This window comes from Hemitrygon akajei, chromosome 13 (assembly GCF_048418815.1).
Source record: "Hemitrygon akajei chromosome 13, sHemAka1.3, whole genome shotgun sequence".
In the NCBI taxonomy this organism is placed as follows: Eukaryota; Metazoa; Chordata; class Chondrichthyes; order Myliobatiformes; family Dasyatidae; genus Hemitrygon; species Hemitrygon akajei.
In genome coordinates, this window is record NC_133136.1 from 26186325 (window position 1) to 26212786 (window position 26462).

The window sequence follows — 26462 nt, forward strand, 5'->3', positions numbered from 1 at the left end:
TAGAAGCTGGACCCAGCACGGACACTACTGAAACACTGATTTTTAATTTTGCTGCTCCCCAGATGAAAAACAACCATTACTAAATGTCTTCCTTCTCTGAGGCCAATTTCTTGACCACCTCAGTCCATTGTCTTTCAACTTTGCTCATGTCCTTTAATGTGAGACTTGAATCAACCAACTAATACAAATCCATATGTGTCCTTGATCACATTCACACTCTCTCTTCTCATTTAAAGAAAAACAACTCAAGAGCCAACTATGTTGATCACTCAGTCATTCATGGATTTTGCTAATTTAGGTTCTCAGTGCAGCTCCATTTAGATGGCAGTGTGACGCAGCTTGCAGCGGCCACTCTGGAGCTGATAATCTGTTATTTGTTAAGTGGGGCAATCCTAATCTGATGAAAAATGGACGTGGGAGCACGGAGGAACATCTGGAAATCTCCAGGAAGGCCTTCTTTGTTGCTGCTGCTGCTGTGAAGTCCGGGTCTCTGCTGAGAAGACCAGGCCCCCAGTCCTTGGGGTCACGTGGCCGGTGGCAGGGGCGCCGTAGTGCGCTCGGCAGAGGATGGTGCTCGGAGGGGATGGTCGTAGGCTCAGAGGTTCGATGGACTGAGTCTGCTGCGGTCGGGGTGCTTTCATTGTGTGCTGCGTCTGCGAGGCTGAGTCTGGCGGCGCCATGGAAGTCCATAGCGGGGGTATTCCCTTCTGCCGCCGGCGTGGGATGACGAGTCTATCGGGACCCTGAGGCCTTGTGGAAACTGTGTGGTGGTTTCTTTCAAACTTATAGTCTTTTAACATCTTTGGACTATTTTTACTGTGCCCATGGTCTGTTGTTTTTTTTTATCAATTATGCTATTGTTTGCACTGTTATAACTATGTGGTTTTGTGCAGGTCTTGCAGCTTTAGTTTTTGGTTTGTTGGGTGCTAGAGTTGGTCTCCTGACTTGGTGTGCCTGGGTAGTCTTGTTTTGTCTGGTGGATTTGGAGCTCCTTTCCGGGGAACGCGCTAAGACGGTAGTGCGATATTAATACACAGCAGCCTCTCCGGACTCTGGATTGGGGATTGCCAAACGTTATGTGGATTTTCTGGTGTAGTCTGTTTTGTCATATGCTTTTGTGATATCATTCTGGAAAATGTTGTCTCATTTTTTAACTGCATTGCATTTGTGGTTTCTAAATGACAATAAACTGAAACTGAACTGAACAGAAAGAAAGATTAGCTTATTTATCACATGTACATGGAAATGTACAGTGAAATGCACCATTTGCATCAGCAAACAGCACAGTGGATGTGTTGGAAAAAGCCTGTGAGTGTTGCCATTACCAACATAGCATGTCCACAGCATACTGACCCTAACCTGTGCATCTTTCTTTGGAATGTGGGAGGAAACCGAAGCATCCAGAGGAAACACAGGCATTCACTGGGAGAACAGGCAAATTTATAACAGTAGAAATTGTACCCCAAGCTTCCAATCCCCGGTGTTGTAAAGTGTGATGCCCAAATGAATAAACGCATTTGCCAGTCCTTCCAGCATCACCCTGAACCCAGGGAGAAGTGGAAGATTCATATCAGTCCTGCAATCTGCCCCCACTGCTCTCAATGGTCTGGAAGGCGTCCTAACTACCAGATGTTAACACAGATACCATTCTATTGATAGACACAGATTTTAATTTACCAGCGTCCCACTCCTGATGAAGGGTCTTGGCCTGAAACATCAACTGTTTATTCCCCTCCCTAGATGCTGCCTGACCTTATGTGTTCCTCCAGCACTCTGTGTTTTTTCTGCATTAAATTCAAAAATTAGCTCTTCAAATCCTTGTCATAAACTCAATGTTGCCCTTATAGCTAAGGCATTAACGGTTCAAAGGCTCATTTTATTGTCAAAGTATGCATGTACAATACAACTCTGATATTCATCTTCCCCAGATAGCCATGAAATACAGAAAAACCATATGAGTTGTTGAAAAGAACCACCCATCACTCCCCCCAACATGAAAAAGAAACGAAACTCAGAAACCCCAAACTCCCCGCACAAAAAACTAACAGATCATCCCCAAATCCCCAACCCCTCACTTGCAAAAAATCAATGATGACATTAAATCCCCAGCCCCAACCTCGTAAAAAAAAATAACCAGCAACAATAGCATCAAAATCCACAACCCCTCTCTCACACACAACAGAATTCCCAAACAGAAAAACACCAACATCAGACCCCAAATCCCCAACTTACTCCTTGCATAAAAAGTAACATACCACCCACCGCCAATCAGTAATAAGAAAGAAAGCATTGAAAACTGAAGGAGACCAGGAAAATGTACAGTCCAATGATCAAATAAATCTCAGAATATTGAAAACATCTTTCCATCAACTTTTGAGGAGAGTGGCCATATGAACTCAGTCCTTCTGTGGTGACCACCACACCAGGTCTGAACACTGCTAACCTGGCTACAGACTCCATGGCCTCCATTAAGAGCGACCGCTGACCTCCTCCGCATATGCCTCTACGCCTCAGTCTTCCTCGCCACTTTGAGAAGGAGTTGCTCATGACCCCATCCTCATCTCTGGTTTTTTTCCATGAGTCAGCTCATGTTCTTGGTCCTTTTCAGGACCTCATCTCTGATCTTCTCCAGGAGGCAGCTCCATGGACATTAATGCTGGACCTAGAGTCAAAAATTAGAATCTTGATAATTTTTTCATGGAATCCATTATGCAATCTGGTGAAACATTACTACAATTGCCACTCATACCAGTCAAAGCCTGACATCACTGGATGATTGCCACTCGAATCCCTGGATGCATCTGTGGTGCCACTATATTATAGTTTGCCTTTAGTCTAATTCCCCTCCATCCCTATGGTGTGGGGTGGATGCATCTTTATCTGGTATCTCACTAATTGCCTACAGGTTTTCTCCCAATATCTCTGTCAAACAGTATTATTGAATAATGATCAAAAGAAAACCAAAGGTGATTTCATCCTCCCTTTAAACCAAAATTATTGGAACTTATTAGACCCTCTATCTCAATCCTGGCTGAAATATTTGTTACCAATTCTAATCCATGCCTTGTTTCTTCATTGCATAGATTTTTGATTTCCTTTAACTTTGCTGCAGTGCTTAAAATATAAAATAGAAACAGAAAATGCTGGAAATACTCAGCAGTTCAATCAGCATCTGGGGAGAGAGAAGCAGGATTGAAGTTTCAGACTGATGATTTTTCACAGAGCTGAAATGTTACCTCTCTTTTCTCTTTAATATTGTTTCTTGGCCTGTTGACTTCCAACATTTTCCATTTCCACTTCAGATTTCCAGCACCAGCATTTTTTTCCTCTTTGTTTTGCCTAAGATATGAAGTATATTTACATGACTTTCTGATAAAATTTATCTTTTAGTTAGATTAAATATTGTGATGCTTTGACTTGGGCAATTCATTCCCAATTCTGCTCCATAATCAACATTCCCTAGTTGGATTAAATCTACAATTTACATATAAGTTTACTTGTATTTTAAAAAATTGAAATAAATTTGAAGTCCAAGAATGCATTAGTCGACCATCTTGAATTATTAGTGAAAGAGAAACCACTGCAGAATAAGGTGTAAATTCTGATCTAATTCACATTTGCCAGTGTTGTTTAAAAAAAATAGACTGAAATGCCATTTTAGTTAAGTGATTTTTCAGCAGCTCTGCTATGAAGCTTACATCATGGTTGGCTGCTGAGCAGATCGATGCTAAATGTAGATGTAATCTTCATCTGCAACCCAGTTACAACAAATGAGCAGGTAGTTTGCCATAAATGGTCATGAACTTTATGGTGCGCAGAAAGGAACACAGTCATGTTCTGGATAACAAACTCTCCCTTCTTGGCATTCTGTCTGACTTGGTCTTTGATTTTAGGTTTTGCATTAGCACGATGAAAATCCTCTGCTATCTTTTGAAGGAGAATAATTACACTATGAGCACTTCTTGAAACCAATTCTTTTTGTTTCCTTCAGCTATCAATCTCTGTTGAAAAGCTCTACTACCCTGGTGTAGGTTTGATATCAACATCTTGTTTGAGGGATGTTGAGGCTGAAATTAATTCTCTCCTCTCTGAGTCACTCTATCCCCCTTACTAGCCACTTACTAGCAAATGAGAATAGATGTTTCCATCCCTCCCACCCTAACCCAAGGAAACCAAGGCTACTTGTGTCACTTGATCCACCCAGTTGGATTTTCACAGACTGGAAATCAAATCTAGGATTTCCTCGTCTGGATGGCCCCATTCCATGCCTCACAATGGCCTGACTAATTGAATGGCAAGTAAAGTGCCAGATTATGATATAACAGCAACTTGCGACTGTACAGGAGAAGCTAAAGTTGTTCCATGTCTCCTGCTGTTAGGGAGGGACCTACATTCCTGAAGAGTGCTGAACCTTTAAATCTACTAAACTTAAATATGAAAACTGCTTTGACAGGTTTACAGTCAGCATTGAACTGGAAAATAGAAGTGAAATGGAAGTAATAAAACTATATAATATGTAGGTCACTCAGTCTATCATCCCTATAGTATAGCCCAATTGAGAGAATAGTTGGTGAGCTTTTCTGGAATTTTTCCCATAGACCTGCACTTCTTCCCATCAAATGTGTATCAAATTCCAAGAGTTTTTAAAACTTCTTCCAGATACATTTTTGCTTTTTTAGTGGATTCACAAATATGTGTATTTCTATTGGACAGAATTGCTGGCATTTCTCAGTCAAAGGGCCAGTAGTTTTCAAGATTCCAGGTGAAACCTAAACATAGTTTCTGAGTTCTCAACCAATTCTCCTGATATCCTGGGAAATCTGATCTTGACTGCTGCATTGGGTTAGATGTCAATAATATATTTTTTTTATGATTCCTTCAAAAGTGTTGCAGCTAGCAAACCTGAAAGCCAAGTAGGTTCTACAGACTTGTTCTGGCCCATCTGTGCCCCGTGGGCTTCACTGCAGCCTAGTTACTGTTCTTTCTATTGCTCAACCATGGGAGCACGTGAACAAGCAAGATCCCTCTTCCTGGTTTGGCTGTTGTAGTGTCGTGGTACAACAATTATGAGTGACAGGTTAAAGACCAAAAAAAATTCTTGACCATTTTATAGCCTCAGATATCACAAAATACTTCTTACTGCCCATATTCCTTGAGCCTGTCCCTCCATATCTCCATGCAACCTTCTACACCTTCTCTTGGATGACCTCTGTGGCTTCTGGTAATTCGTGATCTCTTTTGCCTTCGAGCTACAGAACTTTGTTCTGGTTGTGAAACTACTTAGGTTTGCCAAGAGCCTTCAGCTTTGGGGAGGAAATATAGAGTTTGCTTTGTTAGCAAGACTTACTAGGTTCACACCACAAGTTAAGTTATTGTCATGCTACTGGTATGCTGTACTCTATCGAATGTGTAAGGCCAACAGAGTTATTGACTGTGGGATGATACATACTTCTCCTGTTATTGAGAGCCTATAGTACTTTCTGAATGCCAGGCTATGAAATTTGTCCTTAATCTGTCCCACCAATCCAGTAGCAAATCCACACTAGCCATAGAGAATGTTCTCAAAGTGAAAATGCAGAATGAATCTTTACAAGAACTGTGCACAGGCACTTCTACATGAACGATCATAAACAGAAAATATAACAATGGCACATACTTGTGGTCCTCTGATGAAGATCAGTATGTTCCTTTTGCTTCCAGAGGTACCACTTGGCCTGATGATTTCTTTCAGCTGTTTTTGCTAATACAGTGGATTCTGCTAATTGGGACACATCAGCACCAGTATATTTTGGCCCAATTATACACTTCCTCAAATAACCTTCAGGCTGAGACCTTCCTTGCCGATGCTAGGCCTCCCAGCTCCCCTTCCCTCAACACAACCCTCCAGCATTGGGTGTCTCAGCCTCCCCCTTCACCTCTTGGGTTCTCAGAGCCTCCATCTTCATCCCACCATACCTTCCTTGAACAATTGAACCCTCCCCCCTCCTCTGATGTCACCAATTCTAACCCCCCCCACCCTAATTCCTGCCATGCCTTCACCATTCCTTCCCCTTTCTGAGGTGAAAAGTTCTATCCTCAGCAATGGCCTTACCTTCATTCGTCTTCACCCGCACCTCAGTGAGCTCTGCTCCCACCATGATGCCACGCTCTTCTTCTGTCTGTCACCAAACCCACTTCTTTGGCAGGAATTCTCCAATCTGCACCAATGACCCCTTCATCTCCAATCTTCCTCCTCTTCTTGGATACTCTGGTTCTCTGCCTGCTCTGGACATTTTCATCTCTAAGAGACATCAACTGGCGCAACACCCCTCTCTCTTTCTCGGACCTTACCCCCTCTGAACACACTGTCCTACACTCTCTCCAACCAATCTCAACCTTACCATCAAACCCACAGACAAAGGGGTGCTGTTGTAGCGTGGCAGACTGACCTCTGCGTTGCTGAGGCCAAACAGCACTTCTTACATACCCCTTGAAAGGACTCTACTCTGGACTATCAGAACATTATCTCTGACACCATCACTAACCTCATCAACTCTGGAGAACTTCTATCCATTGCTACCAAACTCATAGGCCACTACCCTACACTGCTAATTTCTACCAACTACCCAAGATCCACAAACCCGTTTCTCTAGGTAGGCCCATTGTTTCTGCCTGCTTCTGCCCCACTGAATCTGTGTTGCATATTTTGACTCCATTCTATTCCCCTTAATTCAGTCCCTTCCCACCTACATCTGCAACACTTCACATGCTCTCAATCTCCTCAACAACTTTCAATTCCCTGGCCCTGATCACCTCATTTACATCATAAATGTCCTGTCCATATACATCCCTATCCCCATCAAAAACACCTTAAAGCTTTCTGTTTCTTTCTCAATAAAAGACCCAACCACTTCCCTCCACCACCACCCTCCTCTGTTTGGCAGAAGTGATCCTCACCAGATTTCTCCTTTATCTCTTCCCACTTTCTCCGAACTGAAGGACACCCACATGGGCTCCAGCTAGGCCTCCCTTTCCATTGGCTACGTAGAACAATCCATGTTCTAAGCCTCCCTGGTAAATCTCCCCAACTCTTCCTGTGCTACATTGGTGCTGCTTCATGCATCCATCTCTGCAGACAAACCGTCTACTGACATCTTTTAAAAACCTACTGATTCCCACGGCGTTTCCCTTTTCTCAGTTCCTTTGTCTCTGCCGCATCTGTTCCCAGGTTGAGGCTTTCCATTCCAGAACATCAGAGATGTGTTGTTCTTCAATGAACAGGGCTTCCCTTCCTCCACCATTGATGCTGCCTTCACCCATATCTCCTTCATTTCCCAGAGATCAGTGATAATCCTATCTTTCCACCGTCTTAACAAGGATAGAGTTCCTCTTGTCCTCACCTACCAACCGTAAGCCTCCACAACCTCCACCACCTTCAGCGGGATCCTAATACCAAACACATCTTTATCTCCCCCCACCCCATTCGCCTCCTTCTGCAGGAATTGCTCCCTCCATAACTCCCTTGTCCATCCCTTCCACTAATCTCCCTCCTGGTACATATCGTTGCAAGTGACAGAAGTACTATACCTTCCTTCCCATTCACCTCCTCTCAGGTCTCCAAATAGTCCGTCCAGGTGAGGCAACACTTTGCCTGTGAATCTGCTGGAGTCAGCTATTGTGCCCAGTGTTCCTGATGAGGCCTCCTCTGCATTGGTGAGACCTGCCACCGTTTTGTCAAGCATCTTCGCTCCACCTGCCAAAAGTGCAATTTCCCAGTGGCCAAGCATTCCTATCCCTATTCCGCTTCCAATATGTCAGTCCATGGACTCATCTTTTGCCCTCTCAAGGTAGAGGAGCAACACCTCATATTCCATCCAGGTAGCCACCAACCTGATGGTATGAACATCGATTTCTCCTTCTGGCAATTGTGCCCCCCCCCCCTTCTAGTCCCTACTCTATCCTCTTAACTCTTCTTCTCACCCTCCTATCCCCTCCCCTGGGTCCCCTCCTTCCCTTTCTCCTCTGTTCCACTCTCCTCGAATTTAAGGTGGGGGGTTATATGGGAGGCAGGGTTTAAGGGTCAGCACAGCATTGTGGGCCAAAGGGCCTGTACTGTGCTGTATTGTTCTATGTTCTATTAGATTCCTTCCTCTCCAGCCCTTTACCTCCCCTACACATCTATCTTCACCTATCACCTTCTAGCTATGCTCCTTCCCCTCCTCCAACTTCTTATTCTGGCGTCTTCTCCCTTTCCTTTTTGGTCCTAAAGAAGGGTCTCGGCCTGAAATGTCGACTGTTTATTCATTTCCATAGATGCTGCCTGACCCACTGAGTTTCTCCGGAATTTTGTGTGTGTTGCCCCAATCAGCCGAACTTCCATGGAAATATTTAAAAAGGTGTAATAACGACAGTTACCATTTAACTGAGTGGCAAGTTATGTATTTAACTGAAATACAGAACAAATTAGAACACTACCACTACTACTATAAAGTATGTGTAGTAGTTCCTAATTATTATCGCAGAGAAATTCATCCAGTGTATGCTGCCATGTTCTGTTGATTGACTGTAAATGAACAAGCTCAGTGCAGTCACCTCAAGTAATTTTTTTGGCTAATGTCAAATCTTTTTGTGACATCTTCGCTAAAGTCTGAATTTTTTTAAGTAAAAAGCAGAATTATCCCAAATAATTGCTTTTTGTATTGGCATGTGGCGGCCCGATTTGATAACATAACACAAGCATATGTAGCTGATGCTATTCAAGAACGGTTCACTCTAAGCACAGTGTAGCATCTGACAGCCACGCCAGTGCACACGACCGCCGCTAGTTGGAAACCGTTTAGCAACAGCCTCCTGCCCCAACCAAGCGGCATAGTGACCCAAATAAACAAAGGGAATCCCGGCAGTTTTCTCGATTTGTTTTTGTTCTTTAAGGGTTGTCCCAAATAAGCGGCTGCCCCAATTAACCAATTAACCAGAATCCACTGTACCTCCTGATTGTTAGCCCGGATTACAGCTGTCTCCCTTCGGACACAGCTAACTCGATTAGTGGTGGTAGTACAGTTCTATTCAGGAAGGGGAAGTCAGGAGAATATACAACAGTCAGGAGAGGAAAGGGCGAGAAGCTTCAAGTTCCTGTGCGTCTATCTCGGAGAATCCATCTTGGGCCCAACACATTGATGTCATCATGAAGCAGGCACATTAGCCAGTCCACTACAGTAGGAGTTGGAGGGGATTTGGTCTGTCACCAAAGACACTGGTAAATTTCTATAGATGTATCTTGGAGAGCATTCCTTCAACCCAGCAGCTCTATGCCAACCATTGTCCTTATCTATGCAAACCACCCCCCTTTTACCTGATTATAGTTGGAAAGATGGTTAATAATCACTAGCCTGACCATAAGAGTTCACAGTATTCCTGTCCAGGACTCCAAGGCACAAGAAAGACATACTCAGTAGCATGGAGTGTGCATTAATCGTATCAGACTGTTGCCTAACTACTGTGCGTGACAGATCTTCCATAGGCTAGACGATCTCAACCATTTCTGTGGACTTTCCTCCCCTACCACACCCTACGCTATTATTTTCACTGGAGGGTGAGTAAGCAGTAATCAGTCGCAATCCCAACATGCCACTCGATGATACGGACACAAGAGGCTGCGATCTGGAGCAACACAATATACAGATTCAGATTCAGTTTATTGTCATTTAGAAACCACAAAATGCAATGCAGTTAAGAAATGAGACAACGTTCCCCCAGAATGATATCACAAAAGCATATGACAAAACAGACTACACCAGAAGATCCACGTAATGTTTGGCAATCCCCAATCCAGAGTCCGGAGAGGCTGCTGCGTATTAATATCACGCTACCGTCTAGCGCGTTCCCCAGAAAGGAGCTCCAAATCCACCAGACAAAACAAGACCAAAAACTAAAGCTACAAGACCTGCACAAAACCACATAGTTACAACAGTGCAAACAATAGCATAATTGATTTTTAAAAAAGACTATGGGCACAGTAAAAATAGTTCCAGATGTTAAAGCACTGCATGAACTCTGTGGGTTGGGCAGTATTTGAGGAGGGAAATGGAGTTTGGTTGTTTTGGGTGAAAACCCTGCACTTAACTCACTGAGTTCCACCAGCAGACTGTGCATTGCTGTCCTCTTTTGTGCCAATATCCTGCTTATTGGTGGAATGCTATCCTTAAATGCCAACAAGATAAAATCCTAGAAATACTCAGCAAGTCAAGCAGCGAGAGAGAGAGAGAGAGACAGGAGGCATAAATGACCTTTAAGGCATGGAGGGGAAATGGATTTCCTCTGGGCACTTTGGTTTCCTCCCACATTCCCAAGACGTGAGGGTTAGTAAGTTGTGGGCATACTGTGTTGGCACCAGGAACATGGCCCCCAGCACAATCTCCAGTTGGTCAATGCATTTTACTGTATATTTCAGTGTTTCAATGTACATGTGACAAATTAAGCTCTTTTCCTCACCCTATCTGAACTCTTGAGCTGGGGAGAGAGGTCAAAACTCAGTCCAAAGACAGAAAGTTATCACAGCAAAATTCTTCTCACTGAACACACTGTCTTCACTCAATGTTCCCTCATGTCGTTCAAGCTAGAATTGTTAGATGCTGAATCAGAAACAGAAACTGCGACTCCTCTTTCTTAACTTGAAATTATTGAGGTCAGTTTTAGCATTCCACAGTTATTGCAATAACAGAAAGTCTCTAAGACATATGAAACCTATTGCTATTGAGGTTTATTCTGGATTGCTTGTCTGTCCCTGTGTCTATTTATCAGACTTATTAAATTTAAGGGATTGGAATAGATCTCATCTGTTTTGGCACCAGTTAAACAAATTGTGCTGCCTATTTAATAAACAGCTCCCATGAATGCCCTTAAATGTAGAAAGTGCCTAATTTAGTAGCATTTGTAAACAGTTGATTTAATGTTACTTGGCAACATAGAATAAGTGGAACTCTGGGTAAAGATATTTTAAATTCACATTAAATCACCACAAAACTTCTAAATTTCAGCTTGGTAACAAATCCAAAAAACAGTCCATAAAACATAATTGAAATTGTTTAAGATTCTATTGGATTGAAAAAGTTGCAGTGACATTTTTAAATTCCTTCCTTTCAGTCATGCATAGTGGGTTTCGGGTTTCAAGCCCATTCTGTCAAGCTTTCTGAGGATACTTTGCCTTATGCTATTTTTAATGCATATATTGTGAATCTCCCTGAGCTAGTGAAGTATTGGTGACAAAAGGATCGCTAACTAATAACCCTCCGAATGTCAAAGTTAAAGCCTGTGATTAAAAGTGTGTTTGTGCAAGGATCAGACAAAACAGGAGAATATTTGTGGCTAGCTTCCCTGATACATGAGCCGAGTCAACAAAGGGTCTGGATTCCTGACGTGAATGGCAACAATCTCCTGGTTCTCGTCTTTCATCGTGTGTCACACCTTTGGTATTTCTAGTTCTTCATGTCCACATAAACCCATGGCACAAGAACGCCACAAATGAATTTGTTTTATAAAAGTTTCCCCTGAAAACACAAGATTGCCAGCAAGACACAAGATGTAAAATTCTGAATGCTGAAATTCTGAAAAGGAATATGCAAATGTTTTAAATATTTGGAATATTTGGAAAGGGACTTTTAACACCTGTAATATCATTTGATTTTTCAGTAGTCAAATTTAGGAGTATTCTGGAATGTGACACACATTCAAGCCAGCTTTTACAATATACATTCAGTGACCACTTTATTAGATACACCTGTATACCGTGTTAATGCAAAGATCTAATCAGCTAATCATGTGGCAGCAACTCAATACATAAAAGCATTCAAACATGGTCAGGAGCTTCAGTCGTTGTTCAGAGCAAGCATCAGATTGGGGAAAACATGATCTAAATGACTATGACCATGGAATTATTGTTGGTGCCAGATGGGATCAGAGTATCTCAGAAGCTGCTGATCTCCTGGGTTTTTCAAACACAACAGCCTCTAGAGCAGAGTTTCTCAACCAGGGTTCCATGGAACCCTAGGGTTCTGTGAAATATGTTTACTTAAAAAAAAGTCATCTGATTTTGAACTTTGGACAATGCACAATGCTAGCACTTGCAGTGGTGGGCAGTGACTGAGCAGCCTCATTCACAATTGGCAATCTCGTTAGAGGTCTCTCAGCCCAGTATGGCAGTGCGCAGCAGGACCGTGTTTATCTGGTTAAGTCTTTTCTCAGAAATTGATGCAAGATAGAGGGGCTGTTGATATTTGGTGGGTTCTGTACTGCACAGAGGGGAGGACGGAAGGCTGATGAGGAGCGTGAAGCGTGTTTTCCGAGCATTGAATGGACTCGCCCGACTTCAGCCTCTCCCTCCCACAACTTCCCTTTAAGTGCTACCGACTGACTTATGGGAGCAAACAAACTCACCCAGTGTACTAGAAAATTGAGAGAAATTTTCATTCTAAAGAAAGGATGTTACAGACATGTCTGATAGTTCATTGTGGTGATTTGTGAAGAGGAGGTGTGAGATGGAAGAGGAGGATTCTAGACCTAGTTCTACAGACAATCCTGATGCGGTTAATGGTGAAAAATTACAATCTTCTGAGTCATTTCACAGCACGAGTCCAACAACAGACACAAAACATCCATCTTTACAATGAAAGCTACGTATCAATGGATTTTACATGGACTGGTGATCCAAGTTGTCCTATTCCATTCTGCATAGTCTGTGGCAAACAACGTACAAATTTAGCAATGACTCCAGCAAAATTGAAAAGGCGCTTAACTACAAATCATAGCCATATGACACATAAAAGTGCTGATTATTTGAAACAGCTATTGGAATCTCAAAACAGAGTAAAGCATTTGTTAATAAAGTCACAGTCAGTAAAAGTACACACGGCGCAAGTTATATAGCAACTTATTACTCAGAAAAGGAAGAGTCACACAGTTGGCGAGAACCTAATAATGCCAGCATATAAAATTAAGGTGGGTAAAATGCCGGGACAAAATGCAGTACAAGAAATTGAAAAAGTTTCACTCTCAAACAGTATGATAAGTTGACGCATTGATGACATGCCACATGATGCTGAAGAGAATTTATATGATAAACTGAAAAACAGCAGCTCCTCTATCCAGGTTGATGAGTCAACCAATCTCGCCAATAAATGTCCTGTTGTAACATTTGTAAGATTTTGTATGTGATGGTGAAATTCAAGAAAACTTTTCCTGTTGCAAAGAGCTGCCTGAAACAAGCAAAGGCCAAGATATATTTAATGTTTTGTCTTCCTATCTGGAAACAAAAGGTCTGTCTTGGAGAAACTGTGTTGACGTCTGTACTGATGGCGCCTCATCAATGGTTGGCTCCATGAGAGGTTTAATTTCTCTTGTAATTAAAGGAAATCCTGACGTTATGACTACACACTGCTTTCTTCACAGAGATGTGCTAACGTCAAAAACTCTTGGAGATGAAATGAAAAAAAAACGTTCTGGATGATGCTACAAAAACGGATGACTTCATTAAACAAAAACCAGTTCACTCGAGAATGTGAATTTTTCATCATGTGAACCAGATGAACAAGTCTCTGTAAGGCCCTGGAGAAAATGTTTTGACTTCAAGTGACAAGATTCTTGGATTTAAAAGGAAACTGAATCTTTGGAGAAATCATGTTGCAAAAGGAAATCTTGATATGTTTCCACACTTCTTGGGCTTGAGAATGAGGAAGGATATCAGAAAGTCATGAGCCTTATTGAAAACCACCTGGAAAAACTGCGGAACAAAACTGAACAGCATTTTCCCTCATTTTCAACACGAGTATGACTGGGTGAGGGACCCTTTCTCTGAATCTTCTGCTCAGCCTGAGAAACTGACTTTCAGAGAAGAGGAAGAACTTTGTGAGCTGTACTCTGATCATGCACTCAAGATGAGATTTACTGATCTGCCCCTGGACACATTCTGGATTTCTGTGAAAGAAGTGTATCCTGCCATTCATAATTCAATGAACAATGAACAGTTCACTGCAGTTTTCAACTCCTTACATGTGTGAGTAAGCTTTTTCGTGTTTAACAAATATCAAGAGCAAGGATAGAAATCACCTCATTTCAGTTGGTGAAATCCATGTGTGCTTATCTCAAGTCCAACCTAGAATTGAGATTTTGTGCAGCAAAAGATAAGCACGGGTTTCACATGTTAGCCCTATGTTTGAGCCTGATGATGTCACTTAGTAAGAAATTTTTTTTCCAAAGTCTTGTATAAAATTGTATTTTAGACTATACTTTTATTCATATTGCTTTGGCTTATGGTTTTTAGTAACTTTACTACTCAATATCATCAATAAATTCTCATGTTGTAATTAGCATTAATTAAAGTTAATTTACAACCTTTATTTAAATTAAATCTACAGAGCCTATTTTGGAAAAATTAAACCCCTCTTTGGCTTAAGCCAGTTATTTAACAGAAAGATGTTTTCCTTATGTGTTTTTAAAATTTATGAAAGGGAAGGAAAGAGATTAATTTCAAGAAAGGTAAGCTAAGTGTAACTACCTGGTTTTTTTTCAAGGTTGGCAAAAAAATTCATTCTCTACTCAAAGGAGCATTGACTATTATTTTTGGATTATTATATCTACAACTTATTGATCATGCTAACGTGCTGTGAGCTGTAGATATAATAATTTTTACGCAGGGGTTCCCTGAGACCTGAAAATTATTTCAAGGGTTCCCCCAGAGCTACGTGGGTAAGAAAGGCTGCTCTAGAGTATACAGAGAATAGTGCAAAAAGCAAAAAAAAAATCATTCAGTGAACAGCAGTTCTGTGAGCGAAACCACCTTTTAATGAGGGACATCAGAGGAGAAGGCCAAACTTGTTCAAGTAGACAGGAAGGCAACAGTAACTCAGATAAACATGCTTAATAACAGTGGTGTGCAGAAGAGTATCACTAAATGAACTACACATTGAACCTTGAAGTGGATGGGCCACAGCAACAGAAGACCATGAACATACAGCAATACGTTTATTGACTACATTAGGTACCTCCTGTACCTAATGAGTGGCCATTGAGCATATATGTATTTTTAATGACAAATTCTGTACTACTTTCATTGTCTCAATGATTTTGAGTTATAAGGCAGTAATTAAAGAATAAATTCAGCAATTAAGGCATTTGATTGATTGGCGACTGGACCTACTGCATAATGTTCATTCTTTTGAGCAAGAATAGACATCCAGAACAGGATGAGAAGCCCACAACCCAGGTTGGTCCATTATAACTCCTCCTGGGCTTCCAGCTGGGTCCAGGTGTTAATTTTAACTTAAGTTTCAATGGCAAACTCCACCATCTTTATCCAGAATGTTGCCTAGGCATGTCTCATCTGGTGATACATATACTCAACATATAGCAATCTGGTTTTCGTTGTCCCACCTTGTTTAAAATCATATTCCAGTTCTTACTTAGAATGAGATCTTCATCTTTGTTGAAATTCTTATTCTCTAGCTTTATTTCAATAGCTTCCTTCACCAGATGGCCCCAAAAGCCATTGGTGCGGCACGGTAGTTTTGTGCTGTCAAAGTCCTGTGGTCATTGTGTTTCCAATGCTCTGCTACCGGCGATTTCTCCAGGTAACCCAAAGGGATACACCTCCTGTGCTCTTTGATGTGAGTTTCCACCATGCGCCCCATCTGGCCAATATATGCTCCTCTGCATTCACAGGGAGTCCTGTAAGTGCCAGCTGTCCTGAGTCCCATATCACCTTTGATCATCTTTAGCCAGATGGGGTGCACAGTGGATCACGTCGAAAGAGTGAGCAATTCGTGTCCCTGGGTGCCAATATCTCTGAGAACCTAACCTGGTCTCAACATTTTTATGCAGCTATAAAGAAAGCAAGACAACACCTATGAATAATTAGGAGTTTGAGAAGATTTCTTGTGTCACCTAAAACACTCCAAATTTCTGCAGCGGTACTATGGAGGGTATTCTAACTGGCTGCATCACTGTCTGGTATGGGGGGGGGGGGAACGCTGCACAGCACCGAAGTAAGCTGCAGAGAGTTCCGAATTAGTCAGCTCCATCATGGGTATGAGCCTCTGCAGTGTCCAAGACATCTTCAAGGAGCGATGCCTCAGAAAGACGGCGTCCGCCATTAAGGACCACCATCACCCAAGATATGCACTCTTCTCATTGTTAGCATCAGGAAGGAGGTACAGGAGCCTGAAGGCACACACTCAGTGATTCAGGAACTGCTTCTTCCCCTCTGCCAAACTGATTTCTGAAAGGATATTGAAATGATGAATATTACTCATTTCTTTTTTTTATTTCTGTTTTTGCACTACTTATTTAATTTAGGTATTATAATATATATATTTACTGTAATTCAGTATTTTTCTTTATTATCACGTATTGGATTGAACGGCTGCTGCAAAGTTAACAAATTTCATAACATATGCTGGTGATATTAAACCTGATTCTGAATCTGATTCAATTGGCATAAAGAAAAATTAAATATGTCACCATTTTTCTCTTTGAGGTTTGTGTTACATAGTTTGTGGACACTACCCACCCCAACCCTGTAACCTGCCTTTTGCGAAAGCTACCTTCATGGTAAACTCTATGGAGCTATTAAAACAAAAACTTCACAGCATCTTAGAAGTTGCTTCCCCCAGGGAGTTAATCTGATCAACCATTCAATTAGCCTCTTCTATCTATTATGTCTATCACTTCTCTATGCACTTTAAGCCACTTTTTATGAGGGTTTTAATGAGTTCTAAACACCAGCGAGTCCAAACCCAGAGCCTCCTCATATATTAACCTTTTTAATCCTGTGATTATTCTTACGAATCTCCCCTTTCCCTTTCTTAGATAAGGGGCCCAATACTCCAACTGAGGCCTGACCCATTCCTTGCATAAACAGACCTAAATAGACCAAAGCCAGACATTAACAAAGACTGCAAAAACTTATTTTGCTGAATAAAAGGGTTTAAGAAAAAGTACAATTACTCCATTTTCTGTGTGTTAGGAGAATAAACAATTGCTTAGAGAGTGAATGAGTGGTGGTGTGTTAATCCAGTTAATTTGTGAGAGACTGGGATTAGGCCAGATCGTTAATGGGTGAACAGGAGGTGGGGGCCAGGCTTTGTATTTAATGAGTGAGGTAATACTAGACTAGACAGTAGATTACTAGGGATTGGTTAATGAGTTACACTATGGTGACCTGCTAGATTAGTTAGAGAATAAATCGTATTTGTATTGGTTTATTATTGTCACCAGGATACAGAGAAAAACCTGTCCTGCATATTGTTCATACATATCTGATCATTACACAGTAAGCATTGAGTTTGAACAAGGTAAAACAATAATGCAGAATAAAGTGTCACAGCTACAGAGAAAGTGCAGTACAGGTAAACGATAAAGTGCAAGATCATAAATGGCTTTTATCAAATAACCTAAGTGGCTGTGGTGATGCCAGATTAGGATGTGAGCAAGTGATGTTGGTTAGTTAGTGAGAAAACCAGATGATGCTGGACTGGTTAGTGAATGGAAGAAACAGATAGCTGACCTGGCTGTGAGTGACAGATATGGGTCTTGTCGGACTGGTTAGTGTGTGAGAAAGCATGCTTGTCCAAGATCAGTTGGTGAATGAATTCATTGCGGATTTCAGGAAAAGGGGAAGTTGGGGGAATGCATAGCAATCCTCACTGAGTGGAAAGGGTGAGCAGTTTCAGGTTCCTGGGCATCAGCATCTCAGAGGACACATCCTAGGCCCAACCTATTGGTGCAATTACGAAGAAGGCATGACAACAGCTTTACTTCATTAGGAGTTTGAGGCAACTTGTTATGTCACCAAAGATTCTGGCAAATTTCTACAGATGTACTGTGGAGAGTATTCCGACTGGTTGCATCACTGTCTAATGTCAATGCACAGAATCCCAAGAGGCCGCAGAGGATTGTAGGCTTGGACCGCTCCATCAGTCTCATGCCCTTCCACCACTGAGGACATCTTCCATACGCGGTGCCTCAGGAACCTCGCCTTCCTGGACATGCCCTCCTCTCATTGCTACCATCAGGGAGAAGGCACGGGTTCTAAATCTTTGACTTGAGCCTGAAGACCCACCCGATGTTTTTGGACCTGGTTCTTGCCCTCTGCCTTCAAACTTCTGAATGGTCCATGAACGATGAACATGCCCTCGCTGTTCCTCTTCCACAAAATGTTTATATCCATTTATGATGTAACTTACTTGTTAAGCCTGTACAGTCCCGATACCAACGACAGATTTCACAATATATGTCGGTGGCAATAAGCCTGATTCTGCGTGACAGAATGGGTTTGTGCCACAGAATTCTCGGAGTACATGGGCAGGATTAGCAAAATTCACAGAGTCTCTCACCTGCTGGGAAGAGAAAGGCCAACAGGTACATGGTAACACCACTGACAGATTCCCCTCCCCAAGAGTCCCTGGGGCACAGGGGAATGAGTGGAGATTTGACAGAGGTATATACCAAATTATAAAAGTGCTCAGTAGGGTATTTGGTTCCTGTAACCCATTCCTAGCACAGGAAGGTGGCAGGAGAAGTGGAAAGACTTGATGGAGCTGTGAAAGCAAATAAGGCACAGGGAGGCAGGGGGAGGGACCAATAGGAATGGGGCAAAATATTGGCTATTATACTTTGCGCCATTGTATTGTCATTTCAGTGCTGGTACCTCTATTTATTCTTGCTACACAAGAATTCTTGCTCGGTGAGCTGCAGGCGAACATGGAATTTCAGTGTACATGACAATAAACTAACCTGGATCGGAAATATGTTCCCGCTGACAGACCAGATGGGCTGGAAGTCCCCTTTCCTTCTGGTAAGGTTATGTGAAACTGAGAAAACTTACAAGGATGTTGCTGGGACTTGAAGTTAGAATAGGGGAGGGCAAGACGTATACAAATTATGAGGGTATAGATAGAATCAATGAAGACAGGTTTTTTCTGCTGGGGCTGGCTGAGATTAGAACTGGGGTTCATAGGTTAAGGGTGAAAGGCGAAAGGTTTAAGAGGAAACTGAGGGGGAACCTTTACTCAGAGGATGATGTGAGTGTGGGGCGAGCAGCCAGCGGAAGTGGTGGATACAGGTTTGATTGCGACATTTGAGAGAAATTTGGATAGGTGCATCATGGATGGTAGTGTTGTGGAGGGCCATAGTCCAGGTGTGGGTCGATTTGACTAGGCAGAACAACAGGCCGGCACGGACTAGATGGGCCGAAGGGATTGTTTCTCAGCTGCACTGCTCTATGACAATGTGTGGATTACAATCTCAACAAGAGACATGCATCCATCAAACGCACAAATACAACACTAATGGACTTAAAACTTCATATGTTTAAAAGGATGAGATAGAGGTGAGACAGTTCGGTTTCGAAGGTGGTTAATTTGTTGGTGATGGACAGTCCGGCACCCACGTTCTCCGTCAGAGAGATTTTCGCCCTCCGTCTGCACCGCGGGGCTGACTGTGGCCATGTATTTAAATAAAGGAGAGAAATGAGCGCAGTCCACTCCCTCTCCCTCGCTTTCTCTCTCTCTCTCCCATATCTCTGTCTCTCTCTATCTCTATCTGTTTCTCTCTCTCTCTCTCTCTCACTCCCCAAAGACGGGCAGCTCGCCCTCTGCTCACAATCCGTTCCAGCAACGCGCCAGCACCGCCCCTCTCACACTCACCATCCCGCTTTCTCTGCCTTCCCTAAAAAGTCATTCCATTTCTGTCTTTTTTTTTTGTTCTTCCGGAAATCCTGCCTACCCCCACCTCCATACCAAAAGCAAATATTCTATTTCTCCCGCAGAGCCACGCCGGGAGTGCTCAGTCTCGCCTGGATCCTGGGCACAGCTCCATCGTCCAGCGAAAGCCGAAGGCGCTTCTCCTCCGGTCTAAAGTCAGTCAACTTCTAACAAAAAGTTAGCAGCACCATGGATGCCCTCAAGAAGAAGATGCAGATGTTGAAACTGGACAAAGAAAATGCGATGGACAAGGCTGATCAGGCAGAATTTGAGAAGAAGGCAGCCGAAGACAGGTGTAAACAGGTGGGGTGTCTTTCTAAGTGTTCCGAAGGGTGCAGAGGCACAGTCGATACCCCCAGACCTGGCGTGGTGTCCATTCACCGGATGACTTTGTAATTTAAGTTGGAGTTTTATATCATTGCTTGCACCTCCCGCGCTCCCGTTTGACTAAGACATCGGTAGTACGGGATGGAAACCGCACCACACACCACATGCTGGAGGAACTCAGCGGGTTAACCAGGATTCTGCGTTGACTGTCAGAGTTCCTCCAGCATTTTGTGCGCGCTGCTCCGGATTTCCAGCATCTGCCGAATCTCCTGTGTTTGGGAACTGCGACTCCTGTTGTCATTGGGGCTCAGTAAAAGATGCCTCCTGTATGCTGCTGAAGGTGACTCTGCTATCCGAGTCAATCCAATTAAGTAGTTTACTGTCTTTGTGAAACACTTTGTTAATTTTAAAGTTTTGTTTTGTTGGTCTCAAAATGGAAGTCTAGGGTTACCCGAGAAGAAAACGCTAGGGTTTCTGTCGGCTCCACAGGAGACTGGAAAAATAAAGTCCCAGTTACTATTTCTAAATTCCTAGCTATGTGATAATATCATCTTTGTTACAATTCTAACTACTAAGGAACTAAATTGGTGTTGTTTTCTAATCTAATTAGTTTTAGCTAATTCTCCCTACATCCTTTCCCATACTGCTATTTAATATATTTCCTCTCAAGATAAAGTAATCCTTTAACTCCAGATTAACTGGAATATTTTCTTTCCAATTTCTCTCCTGTCACTCTGTTCAGTATGTAGTGAATCTTGACCAGGTACTGTTCCATTTACAACTTTCTGTAAACATCACCTACATGATAAATTTATTCTTCATAGCTCAAAGTTGTTGAGACCTCTGATATCTGACATCTGGTTTGATATTAAACCATAGTGTATCTAGGAATACCGTCAAGACAATATTTTAGAAGAGTAGCAGTGGAACATGTAAGCAGCACGAAAAAACAGATGGCTTTCAATGGGTCAGGCAGAAATTTATGGAGGAAAATAGACAGTTGGTGTTTTGGGTCGAGACACTTTGCCCTCATTTCAAGTCTTGACTCAAAATATTGACTGTCTATATCTCTCTATAGGTACTGCCTGACCAACTGAGTTCCTCCAGCTTTTAATGTGTTCCAGCCAGTCCCAATGAAAGATCTTGTCGATTCTATATTCCTCTCCATTGATGCTGCCTGACCTGCTGAGTTCCTCTAGCATTTTGTGTGTGTTGCTCTGGATTTCCAGCATCTGCAGAATCTCTTGTGTTTAATGTGTTCCTCTAGATTCCAGCATCTGCAAACTCCTGAATCTCTAGTGGAAAACTTAAACCTATGTATACGTTGTAATTGGTATTTAACTCCAAAATATTGACTAAAAGCAGTTGTACACCTTCACTTCATTTGTTCCGTTGTTTTAACTTTGGTGTTGATTAATGTGTCAGCTGATGGTGTGTTGATTAATATGTCCTCTGTTGATTCTTTAGCTGGAGGAAGAGGTTGCGAATTTGCAAAGGAAGCAAAAAGCCACTGAAGAGGAGGTTGACAAATACTCTGAGTCCTTGCATGAAGCTCATGGAAAGCTGGAACTTGCAGAGAAGAGAGCCTCTGATGTGAGTAAACTTTGGTTATACACTGCTTGTTAAGTTAACCCTTCTGCCACTCAACCAGTTACTTCCCCTTGCCATTTCATATAATGTTATTTGCAAAGATAAATCTACACGGCCTCCAGGAGCATGGAACATTATCCTGTGAGTTGATATCGCTTTGTCAGTGTTATTTCTTACTGAGCCCTGGAAACTGCTGGAAATATTTTATTCTTCATCACGGGGACTAAACATTTTGCTCATGTGGACTCTTCATTCTTTTTGAGTAGTTCTGCATGTGCTCTGTTATACCCTAAATTTGTTCCCTGAAAACAGATCAGATTCAGATTCACTGTACAGACATGCCTCGGGCATGAGAAAATCTGCAGATGCTGGAACTCCAAAGCAACACACACACACACAAAATGCTGGAGGAACTCAAGCAGGTCAGGCAGCATCTATGTAAAGGAATAAACAGTTGCCATTTCGGGCCGAGATCTTCCTCAGGACTGAGAGGGAAGAGGGGTGATGCCTGAATTAAAAGGGGATTATAAATATCCCGGCTTATAAATACCTGACCTATCCCAGGTTATAAAGCACAAGCAAGAGAGAATCTGCAGATAATGGAAATCCGGGCAACACACACAAAATGGTGAAGGAACTCAGCAGGCCAGGCAGTAACTATGGAAAAAAAAAGCACAGTTGACGTTTCAGGCCCAGACCCTTCAGCAGAATTGTCAAAGGGTCCTGCCGAAGGTTTTTCAGCCCGAATCGTCAACTGTACTTTTTTCCATAGATGCTGCCCGGCCTGCGGAGTTCCTCCACCATTTTGTGTGTGTTGCTGGTTATAAACACCTGACTTAGAGACACCCCTTACAAATGAACAAGTTCCCCTAATGTTATTAAATTCAAAAGTCTGACATATGTCATTCATATGAATGACAGGGCTAGTTTCCTCTCTATCTCCACTTTCAGTAATTGTTCTTTCTTATCAGTCTTATATGCTTTTGATGCCAATTATTATGATATAGTGTTTACCATATTGGGTGATTTTTGTGTGTATTTTTTGCTTTATGGACCAATTTGATTTACAGACAGTCTGTAAAAATGGATTCCATTTGTGCCTATATTGCATCACTTGGAAAGTATACCCAAAACATAATTTGCTGGATTATCTTTCTTCTGCCCTCTCATACAAATGGGAGCATTCTTAATAAAAAGTTAAAACAGGATTAATTTTAAGGACTGAGTTGCAAATCAATAAATTGCTTGCACTGCACTATGAAGGATGCAGAGAAAATTTATAAGGACTCAAGGACCTGAGTTCTGAGGAAAAGTTGAATAGGTTAAAACTTTATTCTCTGGAGCAGAGGAAAATGAGGTGAGATATGATAGAGCTATACAAAATCATGAGGGGTATTCCACTGAGTTAGGTGACACTAAAACTAGAGCTCGTGAGTTTACAGTGAAAGGTGAAATATTCATGGGGATCCTGAGGAGGAACGTATTTGCTCAGAGGGTGGTGTGAGAGTGGAACGAGCTGCAGCTGAATTGGTGGATGCAAGTTTGATTGCAACATTTAAGAGACATTTGGATAACTATATGGATGGGAGTAGAATAGAAGTCTATAGTCCAGGTGTGGGTCCATGGGAATGGGCAGAATAACAGTTTGGCACAAACTAAATGGGCCAAAGGGCCTGTTTCTATGACCTACAACTATAAATGTGATTGGGAGTTCACTGCCTGCCATGAGGTTAATTAAATTATAGCCACTAGAGGGCACTGGCAGCTAAATCAGGACAGACAAGTCTGGCAGATCACCTCATCAGAGCTTCTGACATCTCCAAACCAACTACATTTGGACAGCTCTGTGGAGTAAGGTTACTGGTCCTCCAGTCCACAATTCCATTGAATAGCAGGAAACCAGTTTTCTGGCTGTGATTGTGCCTGCATTGAATACTGTGATCAGTAGAGCAATGGCTTATCTACAGTCTGAAGGACAAGTTAGAGGATTTCAGACCTCAGGGTGTCTTTATCCAATGTGAAGATCATAGAGCGTACACAGAATGATGAAATTATTTTTTCCAGTAATTAATTATGAAGGGAAAATTGAAGAGTAGCAACTCAGTACTGAAAGTTTTCAAAATGTAATTACGAGAATTGGGCAGCATAGTGGAAGGAAAGAATGTTGTCAAAAAGCCTTTCAAGAATCATCAAAAAACATCTGGAACAGGTTTCCCCAACCCTTTTTATGCCATGGACCCCAGGTTACAAACCCTGATCTAGAGACAAATTCAGTAAACATCAGCATATACCTGACTTTAGTCATCCTTATTATACAGTATGAGGACATTAATTTGAACTTTGAACCTGTGACTTAGGTTCCATCTAATGTGGACTGATGGGTAAAAAGGTTTGTTCTGAATTCTGGTCACGCTCTTTGTCTTCTCAGTCTGTTTTGTAAATAACGGCAAACAAAATACTGAATTTGGCTCCCATTCTGTAATCTTTCTGTGACATGCCACTGTGAGGCACAATATGTTGAATCTGTGGATAAAGCCCAAGGTTTCTACTGCAGTTCCATTATTTGTATTATTGGCCAAATTTGATGGAAAATTATTAGTTTAAACTGGAAATGAAAATGTGAACACCTGGAAGAATACAACTAATCAACAGAGCAATGTTATTCTTACTCCCTACTAAAATTAACCGAGATGTTGCTTATTGAAAATGGACATTCCTAACATTGTTACCATGGTGACTTTGGTCTCCATGTTATCACAGACATTGTCTTTGATTTTTCATCTCTCCCCTGCTCTGCAACTTAAAACAAACTTCTCACTTTTCTAATTCTGATAAGGTGTCCTTAATGTGAAACACTGGTTCAGATTCTGTGCCCGTGGATGCCACCTGACCCGCTGGGTGCTACGGGCACTTCCAGTTTTCATTCTGGATTTCCACCATTTTAATTTTTACTCCATTTCCTAAAAGCTTGTCTGCTTGGGTTAACATACTTTCTAAAGTGAGACGGCACAAGCCACAGAGATCCAGCTTCGAGCCTGGGTTGTGCTGAATCAGTTGAAATAATATCTGGGGAAGTGCAGCTGGTCTTGTTTCCACCTCCTAATCATTTCTCAGGGACTTCTGTCAGTGTGAGTGTGGGTTTGGATCCTGAATCAGGATACTATTTGGCTGAATCAGACAAAGGTCAAAACAAAAGAGTGTGTGTTCAGGAGAGAAAGGTCCAAACAGGCAAGGAGAAGTGAGGATAAAGACCTTCTGTGCATTTTTTACTGATTTAAGAGCTGAATCTTAAATCACTGAAAAATTCACAGGGTTTTCAATCCTCATCCTAAATCCTCAGTAAACAGCCATTTAATAATTTGCTGGTGTAATTGTTAAATGGAATTTTACTGGAATTGGTAATAACTGTTAATTTACTGGAACTTAGTTATCAGGTGGTGTAGTGGCATCAGCACTGGATGATGAGGCCAGTGGTCCCCGGTTCAAATCCGGCCAGCTCCTTGCCCACTTTCCATCCCTGCTGGGTTGAATATCGAGCTAGCAACTTGGCCTGGTAAAATGTTAAATGAACAGCAAGATTGCCACCTGATGTGCCACACGGCGTGGAGAGGAAGTATCAGGGAAGTTATGAACTCCTGTCAATGCTGTATTTAGCCAGGCTGCCAATGTTCAGTCAGTCACAGAGTGCAGGGAAAAATGATATCCTGCTGAAAGCCACAAGGACCATAGATGAAGCTGGTATGTCACACTTCACTGTTGCCACTAGCACTTAATTACTCCCTTCAACACAAGAAGATCGGATCATTTAAACATGTAATTGAAGAAGGGGCTTTTACAGGAATTTAAAGAGTGGCAGCTTCTGAAGGATTGCATTAAACACATATTAGACACATAGCAAGCATATGATATGTTTAGTGATTACTGGGAGAGCTGGTTCCCCTGTTGCTCCGCATTCATTCCCACCATATTATATACACTGAAGGTACAAACAGATCATTTAGTCCGGCTGTTCTATGTATCTGCTACTTCCAAGCTTTAGCATAATTATATCAACTTAAACTTCACGTCAACAGATGATTCTATGAAAAATCTTATCTCCGCATACATTTCTTTACAAAAGATTTACTGGAGTATACGTGATAGAGATAAGGAAAAAATAACATAATACTGAAACCTCACTAGTGTTAACAGATGTTTTAATTTGTGCACTCTATAAACATTAGGAAGTCTTTTAAGCTAATGTAGAGGGGAGAGATGGACTTCTAACAGTTCTCTGAAACAAGTTAGTCCTTTTAAGGTTGTACACTTTTGTCTAATACTCAGTTTGTCTCTCTACTATTTTGTAGTTCTCAATCACTATAAACAGGTCCAGATCTTCTAAATCCAAGTATATAAAACATATGATAATAGCTTTATTCTACTCAACCAAGTATAATTCTAATAAATCTTTTTTACACCCTTCCCAAGGACAATACATCCTTACTGAGGTGTGAAATCCAAAAGCCAAAATACTTCAGAAATAGTAGACCATATCGGCACCATGATGCTTGTAAATACACTTGAGAGAGAGGCAGAGGGGGAGGGAGAGGCAGAGAGAGTGGAGGGTGGAGGGAGAGGAAGAGAGAGAGAGAGAGAGAGAGAGATGAGCGAGAGAGAATGAATTAGTTCTGATAATGAGAGGTTTGCAGTCCAGTTAAATTACTTTTTCCAATAAACTGACTCTGTGCTCTATTTTCCCAATTTATTTGATGCATTAACTAGGGTTTTTATATTAGTTATGCCATTTAATATCTTTCTATAAATGGCCTTGTTTGT

The 26462-nt window shown here is 41.9% G+C and overlaps 1 protein-coding gene and 1 long non-coding RNA gene across 6 annotated transcripts in view; one reads left to right on the forward strand and one right to left on the reverse strand.

Moving 5' to 3' along the window:
- Window positions 1–1855: 1855 nt before the first annotated feature.
- The window catches only part of LOC140737712 (uncharacterized), a 51917-nt gene continuing 27310 nt past the window's right edge, over window positions 1856–26462 (reverse strand). For both annotated transcript variants that reach the window (XR_012101239.1, XR_012101240.1), the window contains exon 3: window positions 1856–2662. This is a non-coding gene — a long non-coding RNA (uncharacterized lncRNA). The remainder of the gene's footprint in view (window positions 2663–26462) is intronic.
- Window positions 19655–26462, forward strand: part of LOC140737710 (uncharacterized) — an 88678-nt gene continuing 81870 nt past the window's right edge. Inside the window, exons 1-2 of one of the 4 annotated variants that reach the window (XM_073064271.1) lie at window positions 19655–20033; window positions 21525–21650. In XM_073064271.1, coding sequence (XP_072920372.1) covers window positions 19920–20033; window positions 21525–21650 — 240 coding nt within the window. In that variant the 5' untranslated portion in view covers window positions 19655–19919. The remainder of the gene's footprint in view (window positions 20034–21524; window positions 21651–26462) is intronic. The other 3 variants (XM_073064270.1, XM_073064269.1, XM_073064268.1) reach the window with 3 other exon arrangements.